We start from the raw sequence: 25,765 nt of genomic DNA on the forward strand, positions 1-25,765 counted from the left end.
TATTTTAAAGATCAAGATAACACTGTGTTTATACAATGCAGTGACCTTTGCACCATCGGGTGAGGATAAGGGATTTTAATTGAAAATTGAGGTGAGGTGGGGACAACAATGAAGGCGATACTGGAATGATCATGTAAACAAAATGTCAGAAGACAGACTTCCACGTATCGCCCTTCAAGGAATCCCTGAAGGACGCAGACCCCCAGGTAGACCTCCACTAAGGTGGAAAGACAGCTGGGAGTCAACATCCCAAGAGCTACAAGCGGAGGCACAAACAGATCCTTAGGATCTAGAAAAAGAAGAAGAAGAATAATAAAACACTCTCCTTATCATTCATCTTTCGTGCTTTATACATATTTTTTTATTGGTATTCCATAATGTGAACGATGAATGATAAGAATATTGTTATTTTTATATGTAACTGTTTCCAGGTGGTGATCTTGAACATGCTGTCCAGCGAGTTTGTGACCCTGGACTGCCCGTTCACGGAGCAAGAGGAGAAGGTGTCCGGGGTGGGTCTTTTAGACCACCGGCTGCTGCTGCACGGCACCCGGCACTGGGGGGTCTGGGGGCTGCAAGGGGAGCTGCTGGACATCCACAGGGCTCCGGAGACCCTCGACAACGATGGTGCTCTCACACAATGGGAGATACTAAGTGAGTGAGTGATATATATCCGGGAAGATTCTCTTCATGAAGCATGAAGAGAAACTGAGAGAGATCTCTCAGAAGAATTTGCGACAAAACGATATATGATAGATGTTCGAATAGTGAAATAAGGAAGGAATGCAAAGCTGAGATAAGCATTATCGATAAAATTAAGAAAGGTGTGTTGAGATGGTTTGGACATGTAGAACGAATGAGTGAGGAAAGAACGGTAAAACCAATTTATGAGGCGAGTGTAATTGGAAAAAGGAGCAGAGGAAGATCGAGAAAACTTGGCACGATCAAGTATGCCAAATACTTAAAAGTGGTCAGGTTAGGAGTCGAACCAATCGTCGGGTATGTATGAGGAGATGCACGAACGTGGAAGAGGCGAAGAATGTTTGCAAGGACAGAGTGGTGTGGCGTTCTATTCTCTCTGCCTACCCCTGCGGGGAAGCGGCGTGATGGTTAGTTAGTTAGTTAGTTTTATATAAAACCAGCATTTTACACACATCATAATTTAAATAAAAAATATTAAAACACAAAATAATCATGGAATTATATTAAACAATAGTGGCATGTATAAATTAAACTGCGACTGTGGAAGTCCGTACATTGGTATGTCTTCCAGAAAATTCAAAGCAAGAATCAGGGAACATGAATTATGTTTGTGAAATAATAATTTTTCTGAAATCGCTAACCATTTAACAAATTTAACCACAATAAAGTAGAAATCCTAAAAATAATTCATACAAACAGCCATAAACTACAACATTTTGAAACAATAGAAATTCATAAAAATACAAATAACAAAAAACCATAATTAACAATGTGACATTGTCTAAAGCATCCCCCCTATTGTCTGTGTTCCCACTGATAAGAAATAAATATAAAAATAAAAATTAAACAAATAAATAAAAAATAAGAAACAGTTCCTACCTCCTCTTCAACGTTCAACATCCTACAAACGGTGTTTAAAAATTACATGGAATGCCTCGAAACACGTGTCACAGTGGATTTTAAGAAATAGTGGTATTTATAAAGTAAAATATTAATTAAAAAAATAATCTAGAACTCTAGGACCTTGAGTATATTATATACACAGAGCTTCATAAACAACGGTGCTTATTACACAAGATTTTGTAAGTACTATGGAGTTCCATGTGACTGTCAATGACAGTTTAGCCAAACACAACGGACATCTGGAGATCTTTCAGGTGTCAGGGCTGGAATCCTTGGGGTTGGAAGAAGAGACATGAAGTGTTGATACTCTCGGGTGGCATTCCAAGGACATGTCCCAAGCATGTCCACCTTTTCCTCTTCAAGACTTCCAGAATGAGGGGCTGTTGGGTTCTTCTCCTTACATCCTCATTCCAGACAATGTTTACACTCAGTTTTTATTTATTTTTTTATATTTTTTAAATTTGAGTTAACAACAGCAACATATGTAAAACAAAACATTAAAAGAATATAAAAGATTAGCACAAAATATTTAGTGTAGATCTAGCAAATGAACACCTGTTTATGAGAGAAAATGTGCATGTGTGAAGTGTGTAAGAGGGTGTGTGTGTGTGTGTGTGTGTGTGTGATGTTAATTCTAGTAGCGACATACATACAATGCAGAGAAGCATAGTTTTTAAAGATCCTGAGAGGACAATATGCTCACCATTCGACTTTTCAGCACAGATTTTCCGCAATTGAAAATGTCAACTTGGCTAAAACATGAGTTGTACTCACTAGCCGTACAAAACATAGGTGAACTCTGCGCATAATTAGTTGGAAGGACAGGTACTCTGAATAAAGATTGTGACGTGTGACGGGTACGGTAGCCAGGTATATCATACATTATTTCGGATTTTACACCCAGTATTCATTCGCCTCAGTCATCTGACTGATTTTTTTTTATATATTTTTAGTAATCTCAAAATTTTCATATGTATTTTCAGCAATGGAGTTCACAGACCTCGACAACTACCACTTAGTTCTCTGGACCTCCAAGCTCGAAGACACCTCCTTGAGACTGCACGCATTTTGGGAGGGGAGACCCGTTCAACCAATCAGCATACAGTCCGCCATGGTCATGGCCAAGGGGAGGGACGTATTGTACTGCTGCATAGAGTCTGGAGTTGGGAGGTATCGCCTCGACAAGGAGGAAATGGCGTGGAAGATGGAGCTGCTCCTCACCTACGAGCCGCCGGAGACAGCCGATATGATGTTGCAACTTAAGTTAGCATGGGAGGAACAAATGCTAATAGGTAAAAATATGAAAATAACTCCTGTAATTGGAGATAATCCAGATTTTATGAACAAGTATTTGGACACACTTAAAATGTTGTAAATAAATTATCTGGTCAAATTATAAGCTTAAATAATAATTTTAAAAAATTGAAATTTTTTGGCTATTCTCATGTGTGTGATTATAATCCAAGATTCGGACCTCACATACTAAAAAAATAGTTACTGCTCAGCAAAAAGCCTCTTTTCATCACACCAAAAGATGTCTCTAGTGAAGTTCTAGTGATTCAAGAACAATGTTTAAAAATTGGTTCATATATATATATATATAGAACTTCCAAGAATTTGAGTAGTGTGGTTGTCAATAATGGGTGGAATTGGTGAATGTTACACTGTTTAAAGTGATCACTGAAACCATCCCATGACAGTCGTCAGTCCCGTAAATGCCCAGACTTCCATATTCTTCTTCATCTTTGATGAGATATCAAAAAATGATATGATAATAACTCCTGTAATTGGAGAAAATCCAGATTTTGTGAACAAGTATTTGGACACACTCAAAATGTTGTAACATAATAATTACTACTACTACCACCATCACGCTGTCACCCTGCAAGGATAGGCAGAAAGGATGGAACGCCACACTCTTCTGTCTTGGCATACACTCCTCGCCTCCTTCACATCCATACATCTAGTCATACATGAATTTTCAGGTACATCTACGTACAGTTTCACTGTTTGGGACTTCAACGACATGATCCAAAGATCTCAGGAGCCGGAAGACCTGGACATGGATCCACTTCCTTCCATTATCGGAACTGACAACATCAAGGAGGCACTGGTTCTACAACTTCCGCATACCATCAGGAACATCTCCACGAAGATGATGCAAAGCAACTCGGCTATGGTCAGTTCCGACAAGAAGTATGCTGTAGCTGGCGTAAGGTAAATATAACCATATTTGGATAGTTGTAGGAACAGTGTGGTAGATGGTAGATGTTCGCAGTGCAGAGTCAAAGATGTTTTTAATTTATAATTTATATTTGAAGCACTAACTTTGTGATTTTCAATTTTATAATTTAAATGTAACTTTGTTTTAAAATCACCATAAATATTTTATTATTACTTAACACATTAGTTACGGCTATGTTTTGATAAAACTGTATCTTGAGGCGGGCGACATTAGACAGCTGTCCGGAAATATAAAATATGTCAGTGAACTTCATATTTTGAACTTGAGGTTGAACTCAAAAACAATACAAAAACGGTTAAATGGTTTCTAACGTCTCAAAATAAAATCATGTTAGTCCACAAATCACAAAAGTAAAAAAAATGTTAAAAACACTAATAAAATATTAGAAAATAACAACACAGTTTAACAACCGCCGAAAACTCAAAATCTGCGAATAAAAAATGATTTATGGGCTTTCCCCACACGCGTTTATTGCTTTGTAAGTACCAACTGCCGACTTAAAGTAAAGGACAATGATCTTTGTATTTTATTTCATTTTAGGACAAAGAAAAAAACGCACCTTCTGTATCCATTGTTTAAAGTTAATTTGTAACATTTCCTTCAAAACAGATTATGACCATTAGCTATGTTTTGAACCAGTAAATATCAGTATAATTTTTTTATATTACAACGACATCTATCCACTACACAACAAAAGCAAAAAGGCCAAGAGATTAGAAGTTTATGACGTGTTTTTTGTATACTAAATTGAAGGTAGCCGAAATGCACAAAAATGTGCACCCCGCCACCACACAAGGTTTCTGAAATGCACAAATATGTGCACACCGTACACAATGTGTTAATTATAATGTCTACCGGTTTCGAAGCTAACCGCTTCTTTATCAAGACTGATTAATACTAAAACTCTATCTACTAAACAATATTCAAAATATAAAAACAAAGCCACTTGAGATCTACCTAAGCTTCTTTCCCTAACCGTCCTTAGGGGAGTATGCGAGCATTATCCATAGTACGGGGACTAATTAGACTATTCACTAAACAGTATATGGTAGATGTACCTGGAGTTAGAATAAGCGCAGAGGGTTCCCTGAAAAGGAAAACAGTGTATGGTAGATGTACCTGGAATCGGAATAAGTGCAGAGACTAAACGAGAATCATCCATAGAATGAAAGTCAAACTACTTACTGAACAGTGTATGGAAGTTATCTACCATACACTACCAGTCAGGTTCTTAGTGATAGAAGGGTAATTACTGATTCGGTCCTGTTATATAAAATTCTTAACAATTTTTTGGACAGCCCTGATCTCCTAAATCAAATAGAGCTGTCGAAGAGGTACTAAGCAAAAATCTGTATTTGCAGTATTTTTACATAATGCAAACTATACCTACCATGTTTTCTCCCATTCCGCGGCTTCACATGCTAGCCAATGCTTTTGATAGTGTAGATTTATTCAATCTATTGTTATCCATCTTGAAGTCTGTACATTCTCAGCATTTCTTCTCCATGTTATAATGGATAAATTTTAAATGTTGTGTTTCACTCTCTCTCGCTGCTCGCTGATAGTGTGTGAAGGAGACGTGTATTTACCAGTGCTTACTATTTGTTATTTTATTATTATTCTATGTTTAAGAATTTTTGTTTCTCTATTAGTGTATTTTTAAGTAAGATACTGTATATTTGTATTATTTTAAAGGCTTTAGCCGTTCAATAAATAAATAAATAAATTTAAATTTAAATCTAGAGTTGGAATACACGCAAAGAGTGCAAAATATCAATTTAATTCAAAGCTGTTTACTCCCTGAAATGTATGGTAGATGTACCTGAAGTTGGAATAAGGACAGAAGCTGAGCGAGAATTATCATATATTATAAAGAATGGAGGACAGACACAGATGATAGAACTAATTTTATAGTATGCAAAGTCTGGCAAAGCTTGGTTGATCATTTTAATTTTGTTTCTAGAAAGAACCTATACGTCTGGAGTCTTTTGACCAGACAGCTCATCAAAATCCTAGACGCCCACTTTGGTAGGATTGTTCAACTGGAACCATTGACCGTCGGGAGATGGAATTCCGTAATAACGTCTTCCATAGACAGGTCTGTCAAGGTGTGGAACATAGACAACATCTTTGAGCAGGTCCACGTCATAGACAGACAAGAGCTGCCGATCGACTCCATCAGGTAAGGATTTGTTTGGCTTCTTTGTCTTACAAACCAAATTGGACGGCTTGCCAATCAAGTTGGACGTTTAGCAATTTTTTTAAAAGTAGTACTTATGACATCCTATGACTGACAAAAACCAAGTGTCGTCTCTTTAACGCCTGCATCTTAACAGTGTTGCTGTACGGATGTGAGTCGTGGCACCTCACCAAAGCTCAAAGCAAGACACTGGCAAGTTTTGAAAATAGGTGCCTGAGGCGAATACTGGGTATAAAGTGGTATGACTTCGTCAGGAATGACGATGTGAGGAGAAGAACTCAACAGCCCCTCATACTGGAAATCCTGAAGAGGAGAAGGTGGACTTGGTTGGGACATGTCCTTAGAATGCCACCTGAGGGCATCAACCCCTCATGTCTCTTCTTCCAACCCCGAGGATTCCGGCGCCCCGGAAGGCCGCTGACAACCATTCACCGACTATACTCAGCGGAACTTCGAGACGCCGGACTGACCTGGGAGGAAGCCAAGGAGATTGCGCGTGTCAGAGTGACTTCGAGACGTCTCGTATTGGCCATATGATTCACCTAGGAAGCGAACATGGAACGAAGAAGAAGAAGAATATAATGATGAATGATAAGGAGACTGACAGATATTGTGACTGTTGAGTGTTTATTTTTTTAGTTTGTGCAAGACACAGCCTCTAGCTGTGACTGTCACAAGAGGCTGCTTCGGTATATGGGACCTCAAAAAAGGAAAGCTGTTGGCCCAACTGTCGGACAGCCCTTTGGGAGCCATCGTCACTCATGCCGAGATCACTCCGGACGGGACCTACATCGTTTCGGCCGAGTCTGGAAACTTTGTCATATGGGATACTATGGAACGAAAGGTAATTATTATTATTTTTTTTTTAACTATTTAATATATATACATTTTTATTTATAACATAATACATTTGAAACATTTATACATCGCTCACTCCTTTCAAGAACGTCATAAATCAAAAATCGTCAATTTTCAGTTTTGCATGTTTTCGGAATGCCCAGAAAATCTACTATATTCCAGCAAAAGAGGCATATTTTTAACTTAATATTTACCCGCTACAGGGCAGAAAGTGTTGTTTTTGCATTTTTAAGAAAATGTATTGTTAAGTTATTTTTTTTAAATAAACCAAACATTTTTCAAATGGAGAAAAAACGTTCAGGTTTTACCTTTAAAGATCAGTTGCACTGTTAAAAGTTCAATAAGTAGCTTGATATTTATTTTTAATACATTGTATTATATTTTTAAACTTTAAAAACGTTCTCCTGAAAAATCAAGTTTTTTGATTTATGACGTTCTTGAAAGGAGTGAGCGACATGTGGAAAACTTTTATATTTCGATTCGCTGTGCCTCTCCAAAAAAGAGACTGAGCTCATGTGCTTGGAGAGGGACTTACACTCGTGGTTTAATGTTATAATAGTATTTTTTTTTTATATTTTTTCAAGATTTATAAGTAATGAGCTTTAATTTTTTTCTGGAGTATTTTTATATCATCAATTTTTATAATTTCTTTAGGGAGTTTATTGAAATGTTTAAAAGTCAAATTTTTTAAGTTATGCTGAAATTGCTTAGTGTTGCATTTTGCAATAATTATATCTTCTTCTTCTTTTTATTGATCTTCAGGATCTGTTTGTCTGTCGCTCTTGGGATGCTGACTTCCAGCTATCTCTCCAAAATTTTGGAGGTATGCCTGGGGGTCTGTGTCCTTCAGGGTTTATGTAGTAAGATATTCTAAAGACTTACCAAATACTGAAGTCAGTTAAAGCAGCGGTCGTCACACTTTTCTAGTCAAGGGCCACATGAGACAATGTGAGGTACCACATTGTCCCATGTGGCCCTCACATTGTCCCATGTGGGCCGCTGGTCCCCTGCGCTTGGTCCGCTTGGTCCCCTGCGGGCTGCACACTTATGAATTGGGTGTTATGTACGATGGCCGACTGTTACATGCTAGGTTCCAGCTCGAAGCTCCTATACATACTCCTAGCCAACTCCTACCCCTATCTAGGCATTTACAGGGCTTATGACCTGTCATTGGCTGGTTTAAGTGGCCACTTGATGCTATTCCCTGAAATAAATTAAAAATATTCTTTGTCTCTATCGAGATTTTAATTACTCAAAATATTGTAAAAATAAAGTTAGTCGCAGTGCTAAAACAGTCAAAGATAATCTTTGTCTTAACTCAAAAAAATATTAATATCGCGTCATGAATTCGGATACGGATATTTTTTTATTTCGGATATCCGAAAGATTTGCATATGGATAAAGATATCTGTATCATTCCTGATAAAAAAAGAAAGAAAAAACAGTAAATTTTTCAAGATTTTTTAAGAACTACAAACATAATTTTATGTAATTTTTATACGTCGTTCTTAATATTATATTTATAATTATTAAAATGTTAAAGCCCGTTGAGGACGCTTAACATGTATAAAATAAAAAAAAATAAAAATACGCGGGCCGCACAAATATCTGCCGCGGGCCGCAGTTTGACGACCAAGGAGTTAAAGCAAATAAAGGCCAAACATCAAAAGCTAAACTGACAGTGCAGTTCTGGTACCTACCCTAATGTTATAGAAGTGGAAGCAAACATGAAGTTGATAAAAAAAGGATGAAAAAGACTAAATGCAGTCAGAATGCCATCTCTCAGTGCGGCAAAACTATGTATGGAAGATGTTCCAATGGTAATATGAGGAAAGGATGCAATGCATTTTTGATAAAATTAAAAAAGGTGTGTTGAGATTGTTTAGACATGTGGAAAAAACTAGGATAGAGATACATTTATGAGGTTGGAGAAGGAGAGCAGACACCTGAGGGTGAGTTTTTTTGAGGGCGCAATTCTATGGTCCTAATGAACACTTATCTCTCACTCCTTTCAACAACGTCATAAGTATATTTAAAAAAAAACGTCAATTTTCAGTTGTGCATGTTTTCGGGATGATCGGAAAATGTACTATATCCCAGGCAAAAAGGCATATTTTAAACATAATATTTACCATTTTTAATTAATGTTTTACTTAGTAAATACCACTATTTCTTAAAATCTACTGTGACACGTGTTTCGATGCATTTTCAAACACCGTATGTGAAGCTAATTCTAAATTTTAGAGTTGGCTCCTTGGGACGTTGAAGGCTGAAGAGGGGGTAGTAGCTGTTTCTTTTTTTTATTTTTTTATTTAATTTTTAATTTTTATTTTTATTATTTAATGAAATTAATATTTACCCGCTACAGGGCAGAAAGTGTTGTTTTTGCATTTTGAAGATAAGGCATTGTTTAATTATTTTTTTAAATAAACTAAATATTTTTCAAATAGAGAAAAAACATTCAGGTTTTACCTAATAAGATCTGTTGCACAATACAAAGTTCAGTAAGTGGCTTGATATTTATTTTTGATACATTTTATAATATTTTTAAACTTTAAAAACGATCTCCTGAAAAATCAAGTTTTTTGATATATGACGTTGTTGAAAGGAGTGAGCGTTATGCCGGAATTAAAAGTAGAGTTTTATGTCTAATTCGCTTGGACTATTAACAACAACTATGGTTTGACCACCATAGTTTTTTTAAATAACGTTAACCTTGAATTTTTTACAATTTTTTTTATATTGTTGTTTTTTTCAGGTTATATTTAGAGAAGAACAAGTAGGAATAAAACAGCTGATCCTGATGGAACAAGGCGCTCAGTGTTTGACAATTTCCAAGCCACATAACTCCATAGATGCAAATACCGGAGGGAAATTGACTGGAGTGGCGATTCTACGAACAGTTCCAGGTAAGCAACTCTACTGGCCAAATCAAGTCTAAATGTGATCAGAACATCTCCTTCTTGACTGGTCATGTGTCTTTCTCAGGATTTTACGACCCGAGGTACCTGAGGTCTCTTGATGCCAACACTTTAATATTTTTCATCTTATTGTAACGCCATTGAAAGATATCCCACTGCATTCCTAGATCTGATGGAGAAGCATCTAGGCTTCCTGAGAGACCTTCTCTTGCAAAGCAATTTTTTTATTTTTGCAAAATTTACAAAAACGCGAAACAAAATTGTAACTCCACAACCCCGACCAGCACAGAAGACAGACACAGAACAGTGCAGGCAGTTATTTTTAGACCAGTCACCACGACAAATTTTACTTTGTCTGCAGCCGCTCTAAGTAGAGCCTCAGTGCTACAGAACCAATCTATCAAGTTGCCCAGCCAGGATATACGCCTTCTTCCTATGCACAGTTTACCTTCCACATTACTCCGTAATATAATACATATTACTTCGAATTTATCTCCGGTCATAAAATTGCCAAATAACACTAGATTTCATTCATTTAATAAAACTGTTTTGTACTTAAAACTGTTTTGTGTGTCTGCCTCCGTAGTGTAATGGTCAGCACGCTCGGCTACCGTTTTGGAGGTCCCGGGTTCGATTCCCAAGGGGGGTAAAATAAATATAGGTAATTTTTTCACTGTCATATTTATTCAATATTACCCTGGACTGGTACTTGAAGCGGAGGGCTGATCACCTTTCCTTCATGTGTAAACGATCAAGATAACACTGCGTTTATACGCAGTGCCCTATGCACCATTGGAGTGCGGATAAGGGTTTTGTACTTTGCTTTTTTGCAGAAGGTGAAACGATATTCACAGTGGAATACCCGATCAAGTGTTCAGCTGGGGTGGTATTTAGATGTGCGGTAGTGACCGCAGATGAACTGCATTTCGTTGCACCGAGTGTGGATAAAACTGGGAGGGAATGTTTGAACATCTACCACGCGAAGACTGGGACATTTGTGCATAGGTAAATCAGAATTATTGTTAGTAAAAAAAAAATATATATCTCTTTTATGATCAACTCTTTTAGAGGTAACCTCTCTTACAGTCTCTTTAAGAGTTAGTACCTTCTTAGAATTAGTTATATGAAGTAACGTCAAGTTAGATAAAGTTAAACTATTCCAAGTCGAGTTAAGGTAGCTTAGGTTAAAAAGTCGTACCATAAAAATAAAAAAAAATCAAAAGATAGGGGTGAATTTTTTATCAACTCTTTTAGAGGTATCCTCTCTTAAAGTCTCTTTAAGAGTTTCGAAGAAGCTCGTCTCTTTTATGATTTCATCAAAGGCCTCAAACAAATTAGATACTGATATTCTTTTTCCTGGCTCCATCCCAACTTATGTCACTGTAGATTATTGGCTTGCTCTTCTCGTCCTCAGGTTGTAGGTACTTCTATCATGGACAATGTCACCTAGGCCATGCCTTTGAGTCATGTTATCTTTCTGCAGCATCCATGAATTCTTTGGTCTTTCTCTAGATGTCTTTCGAGGAAGATCTATGGCAACTGCCTAGTTCACAATTTTTTTTATTTTTCAATTTATTGAATGGCTATTGCCTTTAACAGAATACAAATATACAATATCTAATATAAAAATACACTAACAGAGAAATTAAAAGTCTTAAACATAAAATAATAATAAAATAACATATATTAAGGACTGGTAAATACACGTCTCCTTTACACACTACCAGCGAGCAGCGAGAGAGAGTGAAACACAACATTTAAAATCTATCCATTATAACATGGAGAAGAAATGCTGAGAAAGTACAGACTTCAAGGTGGATAACAATTTATTAAATAAATCCATACTTTCAAAAGCATTGGCTAACATATGAAGCCGCAGAATGGGAGAGAACATGGCATATTTTGCATTATGTAAAAATACTGCTAATATAGATTTTTGTCTAGTACCTCTTCGACGCACGCTAAGCTTTGTTTGATTTAGGAGATCAGAGCTGATATATCATTAATCGCATAGCACCAGGCGTGTGAGTTTACTAGAGCCACCTATAGTTGGACTGAGAAAGGTTCTCTGCATCCTATGTACCCATACCATCTCAATTTCCTTTCCTATACCTTAATATTGATGCCTGTTACAGCCAGGCTTCCATAAATGCGTGAACTGTTTTATTTTGTCTCTAAGAGACACTCCAGCTGACCATCTAAGCATTCACATTTCAGCAGTTTTTAGTTGCCTAGAGTAAGTGTTATACATCATCCAGCATTGGGAGCCATAGAAGAGAGCGGGTCTGACAAGATAGATACTGATATTTCTGTATTATTTCAGGATCCCCATGAGGAATTGTGGTATTAAGGATATGGCATCCCTTGTTGCCATGCCACACAAACCACATTGGATCGCCGTGATTGGAGCTGATAAAGGCAGTATTTTGGACATCAAGACCAAGAGACATGTCAGGTAAGACAGTGACAAACTATTTCAAGATGTGTCAAAGAAAAATCAGAGTTAAATTTAAAAAGAGAGGACTTATCAGAATGACAGAAACGAATTTATTGGGGAGAGATGTTCCTTTTGCTGATTGAAATTTACAAGTTCAAAATGTTTTAATAAATCTAGTCTGATTGATGTCCGCCCCCGTAGTTTAATAGACAGTATGCTCGGCTACCATAAACAGGTTCCGGTCCAAGGTTGGATTCCCAAGGGGGTCAAATAAATATATATATATGCATATATTTTTTTTTTAAAGAGAAATATTTGTGTTTTTATTATTCACACAAATATTTCAATTTCATACTATTTCTGTGAGCCTACGCGGCTCATTATTAGAAATAGGTATCAAATTGTGGTAGAGTGGATTCGAACCGAGAAACTCTGGCTTAAGAGTCCGCGACACTAACCATGGGACCACAACCCGAAACAATAAAAGTGATTTTTCGATCAAATATTTATTTCGCCAACAGCGGACAGTTATTGTTGCAATGTGTATTTTGTTTATACAAATTTTATAATTTTATTCGATTTTAATTTATTATTTTTATTCAATTTTAATCAATTTCCTTTGATTTGTATTGTATTGCTTGTATTATCTAGATATACATACATATACATATATCCTACAACATTTTGAGTGTGTCCAAATACTTGTTCACAAAATCTGGATTATCTCCAATTAAAGGAGTTATTTTCATATTATTTTTTGACATCTCATCAAAGATGAAGAAGAATATGGAAGTCTGGGCATTTACGGGTTCTAAATTGGTTCATATATAAAGAACTTCCAAGAACTTGAGTAGTGTGGTTGTCAATAATGGGTAGAATTGGTGAATGTTACACGTGTGTAAAGTGATCACATAAACCAGCCGATGACGGTCGTCAGCCCCGTAAATGCCCAGACTTCCATATTCTTCTTCATCTTTGATGAGATGTTAAAAAAAAATAATAATAAAAAAAAATAATTATAAAAAAATAATAATACATATATCCTCTTATATTTTTTTAAATAATGTAAATAAAAGTTTCGTCACGGGCTATGCTTAGTGAGGCGTTCATCAATATATATTTTTTTAAATTTAGTATTGTATAAAGTTTGTAAAAAAATATAAATAAGTAAAAATAAAAATAACAAATCTATAATTGGTATACTGGCCAAGAGCCCAATAACTAGAGGGGATATACCATGACAACTAATACACTGGTATATATAAATATGGTATACTCAAGCTATGCCCTACTTATTACATAGAATTAGAATCCAGTTTGATTTGTCTACTACCAGGATTGCAGTACTTGTAAGAGATATATCATACCAATGTGTCAATGAATCACTCAAGTGTGTACCAATATACTGATCACATATCGCTCACTCCTTTCAACAACGTCATATATCAAAAAACTTGATTTTTCTGGATATCATTAAGTTTAAAAATATAATAAAATGTATTAAAAATAAATATCAAGCCACTTATTGAACTTTTAACTGTGCAACAGATCTTTTTAGGTAAAACCTAAATGTTTTTTCTCCATTTAAAAAAATATTTAGTAAATTTAAAAAAATTACTAAACAATACCCTTTCTTCAAAGTGCGAAAACAACGCTTTCTGCCATGTAGCGGGTAAATATTAAATTAAAAATATGCCGCTTTTGCTGGGATATAGTACACTTTCTGGACATTCCGAAAACATGCATAACTGAAAATTTACGTTTTTAGATATATGACGTTGTTGAAAGGAGTGAGCGATATTTGCTGTCCGCAGTGATAGAATAGTATGTTATAAAAAAAAAACTTGTTTATTATTTTAAATAATATAATTATTAAGTGCTGAGATTTTTTCTTATATGTTTGCTAAAATTGCTGAAGAATTTTTGCCAAAATAGTAATTATTTTTAGGTGCATTCAAAATCAACAATAGTTTTCTCAATATTGATCGATTTTAGCGATTGAGCCATATGTGCATCCTTCGCTAACATGTGATTTTGTTCAAGGTTTATACCGAGATGGGGGGGTCAAGTCACCAAGGACGGGAAGTCTGGTCTCTTCGCTCCTCCCCGCGGGGGGCTGGAACTGCTGGAGCTCAAGCGCGGACAGACCGTGAAGACATTCATCCCAAGAGTGGCCGAGGGAGTGTTCAGTGTCCTCTCCACGTTTTCGGCTACAAACGAATATGTCCTGTATTATCATAGTGGAAGAAAAACCCTTCGAGTTTTCCGGTAATCATTTACTTATAACCCTTATCCGCACCCAATGGTGCATAGGGCACTGCACCGAATTGACGCAGAGTTATCTTGATCATTACTTACATGAAGGCAAGGTGATCACTCTTGCGCTTCAGGAACCAGTAATAAAATTTCAAACCCTCATCCGCACCCCAATGGTGCATAGGGCACTGCATTATATAAACACAGTGGGATCTTGATCGTTAACACACAAAGGAAAGGTGATCAGCCCTCCGCTTCAGTCCAGGGTAATATTGAATAAATATAAGCGTGAAAAAATCACTTATATTTATTTGACCCCCCCTGGGAATCGAACCCGGGACCTCCAGAACGGTAGCCGAGCCAGTAATAAACAATATAATATTGACTCAAACTATTAATTACATATATTATGGTTGGAAACAGGACTCCGTTGTGTACTGCCAGTTTAGCTTTCCCCGATAGGTTTTTATTTGCTTTGTATAACTGATTTCTGGGCACCATTTACTCTGAACGCTTTTTTTAAATTTTTTTACTTATATTATATTTTACTCTTTGCTTTATTCCATATGAAACTGATTAATACTCTTTTATTAAATTACAAAAAGCATATCTGTAAAACAAATGCAATTTAAATATTAAGTTGAAGTATTGATTGAATGGCATTATGCATTTAAAGTTTTTTTTAAATAGATTTCTGTTCCAAATAATCCATAAAATGTGAGAATTTGATCTAAACAGTCCATGAAATGTTACAATTTCATAGATTTATATTATCCACTGACACTTCGTGATGGAATTGCATTTTTAATTTATTATTAGATTAAAACCAATATTTTTAGCTTTTCCACTTTTTTATTTGACCAGCGACCGGGTTTCGTCGTTACCGACATCATCAGACTGGTCTGATGATGTCGGTAACGACGAAACCCGGTCGCTGGTCAAATAAAAAAGTGGAAAAGCTAAAAATATTGGTTTTAATCTAATAATAAAAAATAAAAAAAGTTACAATTTCACTCTAAATAATCCATTACATGTGAGATTTAGCTCTAAAGAATCCATTAAATACATTAATTTTTCTCAAAATAATCCATTACGTCTAAGAATTTGGCTCCAAACAATCCATGAATAGTGAGAATTTTGCTAAATAATCCATTAAACGTGAGAATTTTGCTCCAAACAATCCATCAAATATGAGAATTTTACTCCAAATAATCCATCAAATGAAAATGGTATTTTCTGGCGTTTCTTATGTGTGTGATTATAATCCAGGATTTGGACCTCACATACTAATATAAGAGTTTCTGCTTAGTAAAAAGCTTCTATATATCTCACCAATAGATGTCTCTAGTGAAGTTCTAGTGATTCAAGAACAAGGTTTCTAAATTGGTTCATATATAAAGAACTTCCAAGAATTTGAGTAGTGTGGTTGTCAATAATGGGTAGAATTGGTGAATGTTACACGTGTGTAAAGTGATCACTTAAACCAGCCTATGACGGTCGTAAGCCCCGTAAATCTCAGACTTCCATATTCTTCTTCATCTTTGATGAGATGTCAAAAAAAAATAATCCATCAAACGTGATTCTTTCTAGCATGGAAGATGCAGTCCAGATAGCTGAATACCGAGTTCCTGCTGAACTGACCGCTCTGGGTAGCACAGAGAGTGGTCAGGTCACTCTCGGCACCCTAGATGGAGCGCTTGCAGTCCTCATTCTGTCAGATCCAGCCCTTCCAATGCCCGAAGACCTCATCGGAAGACACGACAAGAAACCGGAGAAGAAGCATTAGAAAAAAATAAGCCACTTGGCCTTGATATAATATAATACCTACATTAATTCAGGCAGTGCATGCTTTTAAAAATCCATATATATGCTTGAAAAACAGCTTGCTTTTAAAAAATTCAAACCCAGTGGCATTTGATTATCTGTAGGTATAAATAAAAATCTAAATATTAGTTTGTTCTAAATCTTAAATCTTCTTTCAAAAGTCACTGATTGCTTCGAAATTTTGACACAACAAACAGACGCTTGTTTTACGTGACTGGTGTTTTTACCGTGATAGATAAAAATGTTTTAGACCGCAATGGCAGCGCCATCTGTTGAAAGAAACAACTAAACGCAACACAAAGCATTGCTCATGGCAGTCAGCGTGCTTCTTGATAGCTGTTTCGATTGCATTGTTATTTCACAGATTTTTAATATTTTCACTGCTTCACAAGCATCATAAAATCAAACATATTATAAATGCGTGCTTTTTCTTTTTTTTTCTTTTCCATTTAACCAGACTGAGCCACACCAACGCGTGACTGGGCACAGATAGTACCATAATAAATTCTTATTAATTTCATGATCAATGCTTAGTATTGCACGTGTTGTTGTTACGTTTAACAGATGGCGCTGCCATGCGCGTATTCAAATGCAACGTTGTGTTGTAATTTCAAAGCAATCGGTCAATAGCTTTAGCAGTTTTAAAATGTTGAACAAATGAATATGTCAATTTTTATTTACATATCACTCACTCCTTTCAACAACATCATATATCAAAAAACTTGATTTTTCAGGAGATGGTTTTTAAAGTGTAAAAATATAATAAAATGTATTAAAAATAAATATGAAGCCAGTTATTGAACTTTTTACTGTCCAACAGATCTTTTTAGGTAAAACCTGAAGGTTTTTTCTCCATTTAAAAATTATTTAGTTTATTTAAAAAAATAATAAAACAATACCTTTTCTTCAAATTGCAAAAACAACGCTTTCTGCCCTGTAGCGGGTGAATATTAAGTTGAAAATATGCTGCTTTTGCTGGGATATAGTATATTTTCTGGGCATTCCGAAAACATGCGCAACTAAAAAATTGACGATTTTTGATATATGACATTGTTGAAAGGAGTGAGCAATATATAGAATGAATTGCATTATATTATTAAACTTGAGTGATAGCTGTTTCGCTGAGTTAAAAATTAATATTATTCTAGGATTTAGATAAAAAGGGTTAAAATATAATATTCAGATATTGAATCTCATTGTTAGAAAAAAACCTTAAATAATTGAATCTAAGGATAAAGTGTTTCAAAATACCAGTGGTAGATTTCACAGAAGACCGAGAGCGATTTGGCCACTGTCAAACTCGTTGATGAACCAACCCCTTGCGAGTTGGTCGCATCTTGCAAAACTAGTTTCTCTAATCTGCTGATGGCGATGGAACAGATTTATATTGTATAATGATAAATATATATTTTAAGTATTGTATTTTAGTTAGTATTCGAATAAACAAAGCATGGCTTTATATCCTCTCCACCTACCTCTGTCGTAAACCGACCACGGATGTTAGTAAGTTTAATGTACAAAGAAAATTTATCTATTTTGGTGCATTGGGCACTCCAGTGCATTAATGCAGCTTAATTGTTATTTTTCACATAGTATTTTATAGAAAAAAATAAAAATAGAAATATTTATATATATATTTATATATATATATATATATATATATATATATATATATATATATATATATATATATATATATATATATATATATATATATATATATATATATATATATATATATATATATATATATATATATATATATATATATATATATATATATATATATATATATATATATATATATATATATATATATATATATATATATATATATATATATATATATATATATATATATATATATATATATATATATATATATATATATATATATATATATATATATATATATATATATATATATATATATATATATATATATATATATATATATATATATATATATATATATATATATATATATATATATATATATATATATATATATATATATATATACAAAGTAGTTATTTAATACATTATTTTTTGACAACTAAACATAGACGAAGAAGAATATGTGCTGGTTTAAGTGATCACTTTACACATGTGTAACATTCACCAATTCTACCCATGATTGACAAAAACACTATTCGACTTCTATAAATATTGTTCAAATTCGAAACATAGTGCTTGAATTCACTAGAGACATCTATGTTGAAATGAAAGAAGCTTTTTATTAAGCAGAAAATATTTCATTTCAAGACTTCTATATTCTTCTTCATCTTTGTTCTTCAGACGTCAAAAAATTATATTTAAAAAACTCCTAATTGGAGATAATTCAGATTTGTGAACAAATATTTGGACACACTCAAAATGTTGTAAATTTATATAATACATATATTAAATAAATATTTGTGTATTTATATTGCATTATTTAAATAAATAATTTATTTAAAGTATTTGGTACTTAATTATACATTGTTATTCCCTAATTTCTTCTTCTTCTTTCCATGTTCGTGTCCCTAGGTGGAGCATATGGCCAACACGAGACGTCTCAAGTCTTGGCTCCCTCCCAGGCCATTCCGGCGTTGTCAGCGGCCTTCCGGGGCGCCGGAATCCTCGGGGTTGGAAGAAGAGACACGAGGGGTTGATGCTCTCAGGCGGCATTCTAAGGACATGTCCCAACCATGTCCACCTTCTCCTCTTCAGGACTTCCAGTATGAGGGGCTGTTGAGTTCTTCTCCTCACATCGTCATTCCTGACGAAGTCATACCACTTTATACCCAGTATTCGCCTCAGGCACCTATTTTCAAAACTTGCTAGTTTCTTGCTTTGAGCTTTGGTGAGGCGCCACGACTCACATCCGTACAGCAACACTGTTAGGATGCAGGCGTTAAAGAGACGACACTTGGTTTTTGTCGAGTAAAGCAGTGAGTCCCAGACATTGCGCATTATTTGTACATAAATTTTTTCACGATAAGTTGCCAAAATATTTTAAGGATAAAGTTGTCTTAAACAAAAATTGTCATGAATATGCTACTAGACAAAAGGATAAAATAAGACTACCATTATTGAAAAGAGCTGAGTCGCAAAATTGCTTGATGTATAAGGGTTTAAAAATGTATGATGAGATGCCTGAATGTATGAAGAATGAAAAGTGTCTGAAAGAATTTAAAAATAAATGTCTAAGTTACTGTAAGGAAATGTAAATATATAAAGATGATGTAAATGTATATAATAGTTTATATTAGTTTTAATATAAGCTAACTTAAGAAATAAATAAAAAAAAAAAAAAAAAAAAAAAAAAATTATTCCCTAATTTACCCTTATTATGAATTATTTAAAGGCATATTTGGCAGATCACGTCGGAGCTTTGGTTCCAACCCTAATGTATGGAAGTGAAGCATGGAGTTGGCAAAAGAAGGATGAAAGTAGACTGAATGCAGTCGGGATGCCATCTCTCAGTGCGGCAAAACCATGTATGGTAGAGGTTCCAATGGTGATATATAATAATAATAATGAACCCATATCCGCACCCCTATGGTGCATAGGGCACTGCGTCATATAAATGCAGTGTTATCTTGATCGTTTACACATGAAGGAAAGGTGATCAGCCCTCCGCTTCAGGTACCAGTCCAGGGTAATATTGAATAAATATGACAGTGAAAAAATCACTTATATTTATTTTACCCCCCTTGGGAATCGAGCCCGGGACCTCCAGAACGGTAGCCGAGCGTGCTGACCATTACACTACGGAGGCGGACATACATATATGGTGATATATAGATTATATATAAAATTTTCATATTTTCATGTCATATGTTATTATTTTGTTTTTACCTTATGTATTTTATATTTTCTCATTTCTTCTTCTTCTTCTTTTAGGACTAGGTCCTGTCATTCTCCGGTCCGCTCCTGGGAGGTGGAAGACCAGCTATCCCTCCATCGTTTAGGTGGTCTTCCTGGGGGTCTGATCCCGCTTATGCTGCTGTCCACTGCTATCCTCACCTCTCGATCCGAACTCGCTCTTCCCACATGATCTCTCCAGAAACGTCTTCTTTCTCTTCCCCATCGCACAACATCTTCAACATCTCAGATTTTTCTTATTTCTGAGTTTCTAACTCTGTCGCGAAGTGTTAGGCCTGCAATGGGTCGTAGAGTCTTCATTTCCGATGTCCTAAGAAGGCTTTTTGCTCTCGCGGTGTCGGCTCTTGTTTCCCTGCCGTAAGTCAAGATCCATATTTCTCATTTAATTATTTTAAATATGCTTCTTACCTGACGTTTTTCTCATTTATTTTTTTTAAATATGCTTCTTATTTCAATTTATTTTACCTGTTTATTTATTGTCTTTATATTTTGCCATGTATTAAAAAAAAACTAACTAACCATCACGCCGCTTCCCCGCAGGGGTAGGCAGAGAGAATAGAGCGCCACACCACTCTGTCCTTGTAAACATTCTTCGCCTCTTCCACGTTCATGCATCTCCTCATACATACCCGCCGATTGTTACGACTCCTAACCTGACCCCTTTCAAGTATTTGGCATACCTGATCGTGCCATGTTTTTCTCGGTCTTCCTCTGCTTCTTTTCCCGCTAACATTCGCCTCATAAATTTGTTTTACCGTTCTTCCCTCACTCATTCGTTCTACATGTCCAAACCATCTCAACACACCTTTTTTAATTTTATCGATAATGCTTATCTCAGCTTTGCATTCCTTCCTTATTTCACTATTCGCACATCTATCATACATCGTTTTGTTACACATTCTTCTGAGAGATCGCATTTCGACTGCATTCAGTCTACTTTCATCCTTCTTTTGCCAACTCCATGTTTCACTTCCATACATTAGAGTTGGAACCAGGACTCCGTTGTGCACTGCCAGTTTAGCTTCCGCTGATAGGTTTTTATTTGCTATAACTGATTTCAGTGCACCATTCACTTTGTTCCCAGCATTTTGGTTATTTAAAAAAAAAAAATTTTGTAACATTATTATAACAGTCTTGTTAACCTTTATCCCATGCCCCAAAATGAGAAATAGAAATTATTCATCGGGAATATCATATATCGCTCACTCCTTTCAAGAACGTCATAAATCAAAAAACTTGATTTTTCAGGAGAATATTTTTAAAGTTTAAAAATATAACACAATGTATTAAAAATAAATATCAAGCCACTTATTGAACTTTTTACTGTGCAACAGATCTTTTTAGGTAAAACCTGAAGGTTTTTTCTCCATTTGAAAAATATTTAGTATATTTAAAAAAATAATTAAACAATACCTTTTCTTTAAAATGCAAAAACAACACTTTTTGTCCTGTAGCGGGTAAATATTTAGTTAAAAATGTGCCTCTTTTTCTGGGATATAGTACATTTTCTGGGCATTCTGAAAACACGCACAACTGAATATTGACGATTTTTGATTAATGACGTTCTTGAAAGGAGTGAGTGATATATGACTTATGTATGTAATATGTTTTGAAAAACAAATAAATAAAGAGATAAGGAATGAATGCATGGCTGAGATAAGCACTATCCATCAAATCAAGGATGGTGTGTTGAGATGGTTTGGACATGTGGAACGAATGAGTGATGAAAAAACAGTAAAACATATTTATAAGGTAAATGTTATTTGAAATAGGAGCAGAGGAAGACCGAGGAATACTTGGCATGATCAAGAGTTTCAAATAATTTGTGTGTTCACGTCAGGAGTCGGAAAATTTGGCGGTATTGTATGCGGAGATATATGAATGCGGAAGAGAAGATTGTTTGCAAATACGGATTGGTGTGGCGTTTTATATTCTCTGCCTACCCCTGCGGAGAAGCGGCGTGATGGTTAGTTAGTCAGTTAATTTCTTCTTCTTCTTCTGCTTGGTGTAGGCCTTGTGGAGTGTTTTTAAGAGGGGTCAACCTCCTGCGATGTCGATCCATCTCTTTGGTGGTCTGCCCTGAGTCGTCTACCTTAGGGTTGGCCGTACAGTGCGATTTAAGTCATTTAATATCGAGTTCGCCTCCGAAGTTTTATACTAATTATAATATAATTAATACGTCATGAAGCGTCATGTGTGAGTTCGCAAGAGGATCTAAGGTTGATTTGTGTTTTAAAAAAATATATTCTCAAAGAGACATTGTTATTTTGAGAATTTTTTTATTAGTTTTGAAAAAATATATTCTATATATTATTCTATATATTCTTAATATAGTCTTTAAAAAATATAATAAGTCTTTAAAAAATCCATATAATTTTCATCTCAAATGAAGTTTCACTTCACAAAAATTCACACCGTGTTGACTTATAACTCAATTGGCCTGTCATTAAAAGGTTAACATTCCATTTTAGAACACTAATTTAAATTTGAATCTGACGTTTGCCTAGAAATAGACACACGACACGTTCCAAGCGACAGTTGTTTGGGGAATCTTTTGAAATGGACGATTAGAGTGTGAGAAGTGTCATGTTTACAAGTGTTGGTTTTATCGTTATGTCAATTTGTTTTCCCGCCCGAAATGGCAACTAGGAAGGGTGGTTCAACCTATAAGTAATAAAAAATTAAAGATAATTATTTTTTTTGAATGAAATAAGATTGGATCATTGAAAAAGTAATAACTGTAAAAGAAAATCCTCAGTTCGATCCCAGGAGGTGGTGAAAAAAAATATTAGCAATTAATTTTTCATTTTTTCATTCAAATCCTTATCCACACCCCAATGGTGCATAGGGCACCGCATCATATAAACGCAGTGTTATCTTGATCGTTAACGCATGAAGGAAAGGTGCTCAGTCCTCCGCTTCAGGTACCAGCCCAGGGTATTATTGAATAAATATAAGGGTGGAAAAATTACTATGATTTATTTGAGCTCCCCCCTGGGAATTGAACCTGGGACCTCCAGTATGGTAGCCGAGCGTGCTGACCATTACACTACGGAGGCGGCAGATTAATTTATACTGCAATAATAATACATTAAATATTACCCTGGACTGGTGCCTGAAGCGCAGGAGTGATCACCTTGCCTTTATGTAAGTACCGATCAAGATAACACTGCGTAAATACGATGCACTGCCCTATACACCATCGGGTGCAGATAAGGATAAGCAGAAGTAGATTTTTTTAATGTTAAAAAAAAATAGCTTAATTTTCAACAATTTTTATTTATGGTATTTTTGCCAATCGGTTTCGACAAAAACTTTATTAGCAGCAAAAAATATTCAAGAATACAGAAACCAAATGTACAAGAAGTAAAAATTACAAAGCAAATGTACAAAAAATAACTAATTTAGTTCGCCTCCGTATTGCAATGGTCAGCACGCTCGGCTACCATACTGGAGATCCCGGGTTCAATTCCCAGGGGGGTTCAAATAAATAAAAGTGATTTTTACACTCTAATATTTATTCAATATAAACCTGGACTGGTACATGATGCGGAGGGCTGATCACCTTTCCTTCGTGTGTTAATGATCAAGACAACACTGCTTTTGTAAGACGCAGTGCCCTATGCACCATTGGGTGCGGATAAGGGTTTTATTATTTTTTTTTATTATTATGTAACTACATAAATAATTTTAAAACGTACACACATTACCAAATCAAGACCAATTTCTCCCCTCAGCTTGTATTACTATGATCTTTTTAAAGACCCATTGATCTATCGTGGTGTCTGTTTTACTTAGTAAATACCACTGTTTCTTAAAAATCTACTGTAATACGTCTTTCGATGCATTCCGAATCATTTTCAAACATCGTATTAAGTAAAACATTAATAAAAATGGATAGATTTTACCACACTGTGATTGCCGAATCAATTAATGAAACTTATGTAACTACATAAATAATTTTAAAAAGGTTTTTTTTTCCTCCTCCGTAGTGTAATGGTCAGCACGCTCGGCTACCGTTCTGGAGGTCCCGGGTTCGATTCCCAAGGGGGGTAAAATAAATATAAGTGATTTTTTCACAGTCATATTTATTCAATATTACCCTGGACTGGTACCTGAAGCGGAGGACTGATCACCTTTCCTTCATGTGTAAACGGTCAAGATAACACTGCGTTTATATGACGCAGTGCCCTATGCACCATTGGGTGCGGATAAGGGTTTTATTATTTTTTATTATTATTATGTAACTACATAAATAATTTTAAAACGTACACAAATTACCAAATCAAGACCAATTTCTCCCCTCAGCTTGTATTACTATGATCTTTTTAAAGACCCATTGATCTATCGTGGTGTCTGTCACGTTGACAGGGTGTTAGGAAAGTGTTTGGAACTTGACGCAAACAAAACAACATCTATTTCCCCCGGTAGTGTACACAAATCGTAAAGTGGCATCTATTTTGGGGAGTGCATTTGCTGACGTTGGTTTTTCGAAACCCTTCTAGTTATTTTGAAAGAGTATTGTTGTCCATACCGCGTTCCCAATACAGATATTAAAAATAAATCGTTGGGCTTAATTTTGGGATACGTTTTAACATACGATTTTATTTTAGAACTCCCTTGTCTCAAAGACGAACAAATAATTAAGCTAAGTATTTTGTTTACTTTTTTCGAAGTATTGGTCAAATTTCAATTATTTTTTTAATTAAAAAAAGTGAAATATTCGTTTTATATTTTTTTATCGTTTACAAAAATACGTTAATTTTATACTATTTCTGTGAGTCTAAGCGGCCTGATATTAGTAAAAGGTGTCAAATTGTGGTAGAGTGGGTTCGAACCGAGAAACTCTGACTTAAGAGTCCGCGACACTACCCACGGAACCACAACCCGACACAGTAGGTTAAATCAAGTTGAGAGCTGATGAATTTTAACGGGTGTTCATTTATTTTAATTTTATTATAATAAAAAATATAATAAAAAATTATTATTTCTCAAAAACTGTATACTTTGACAATTTATATATGTATATATATATATATATATATATATATATATATATATATATATATATATATATATATATATATATATATATATTTATATATAAATATATATATATAATATATATATATATATATATATATATATATATATATATATATATATATATATATATATATATATATATATATATATATAAATATATATATATATATATATATATATATATATATATATATATATATATATATATATATATATATATATATATATATATATATATATATATATATATATATATATATATATATATATATATATATATATATATATATATATATATATATATATATATATATATATATATATATATATATATATATATATATATATATATATATATATATATTTGAGAAACCTTTTGTTGATTTTGAATGCACCTAAAAAAAGTAATATTTTGGCAAAAAGCAATTTTAGCAAACATTTACGAAAAAATCTCAGCACAAAACAGTTATATTATTTAAAATAATAAACATGTTTTTTTTACA

General features: G+C 34.5%; 1 protein-coding gene across 1 annotated transcript in view; it reads left to right on the plus strand.

The window, feature by feature from the left end:
- Positions 1-16,961, plus strand: part of LOC148312751 (NACHT and WD repeat domain-containing protein 2) — a 42,547-nt gene extending 25,586 nt beyond the window's left edge. The window contains exons 18-27 of the mRNA XM_088274271.1: positions 432-654; positions 2,589-2,897; positions 3,591-3,822; positions 5,814-6,032; positions 6,690-6,894; positions 9,667-9,817; positions 10,663-10,834; positions 12,153-12,284; positions 14,310-14,534; positions 16,113-16,961. Coding sequence (XP_088130397.1) covers positions 432-654; positions 2,589-2,897; positions 3,591-3,822; positions 5,814-6,032; positions 6,690-6,894; positions 9,667-9,817; positions 10,663-10,834; positions 12,153-12,284; positions 14,310-14,534; positions 16,113-16,308 — 2,064 coding nt within the window. The 3' untranslated portion in view covers positions 16,309-16,961. The remainder of the gene's footprint in view (positions 1-431; positions 655-2,588; positions 2,898-3,590; positions 3,823-5,813; positions 6,033-6,689; positions 6,895-9,666; positions 9,818-10,662; positions 10,835-12,152; positions 12,285-14,309; positions 14,535-16,112) is intronic.
- Positions 16,962-25,765: the final 8,804 nt, after the last annotated feature.

Source organism: Brachycentrus maculatus, unplaced genomic scaffold (assembly GCF_059751285.1).
Source record: "Brachycentrus maculatus isolate JH-2025_06_01 unplaced genomic scaffold, ASM5975128v1 h1tg000033l, whole genome shotgun sequence".
Classification (NCBI taxonomy): Eukaryota; Metazoa; Arthropoda; class Insecta; order Trichoptera; family Brachycentridae; genus Brachycentrus; species Brachycentrus maculatus.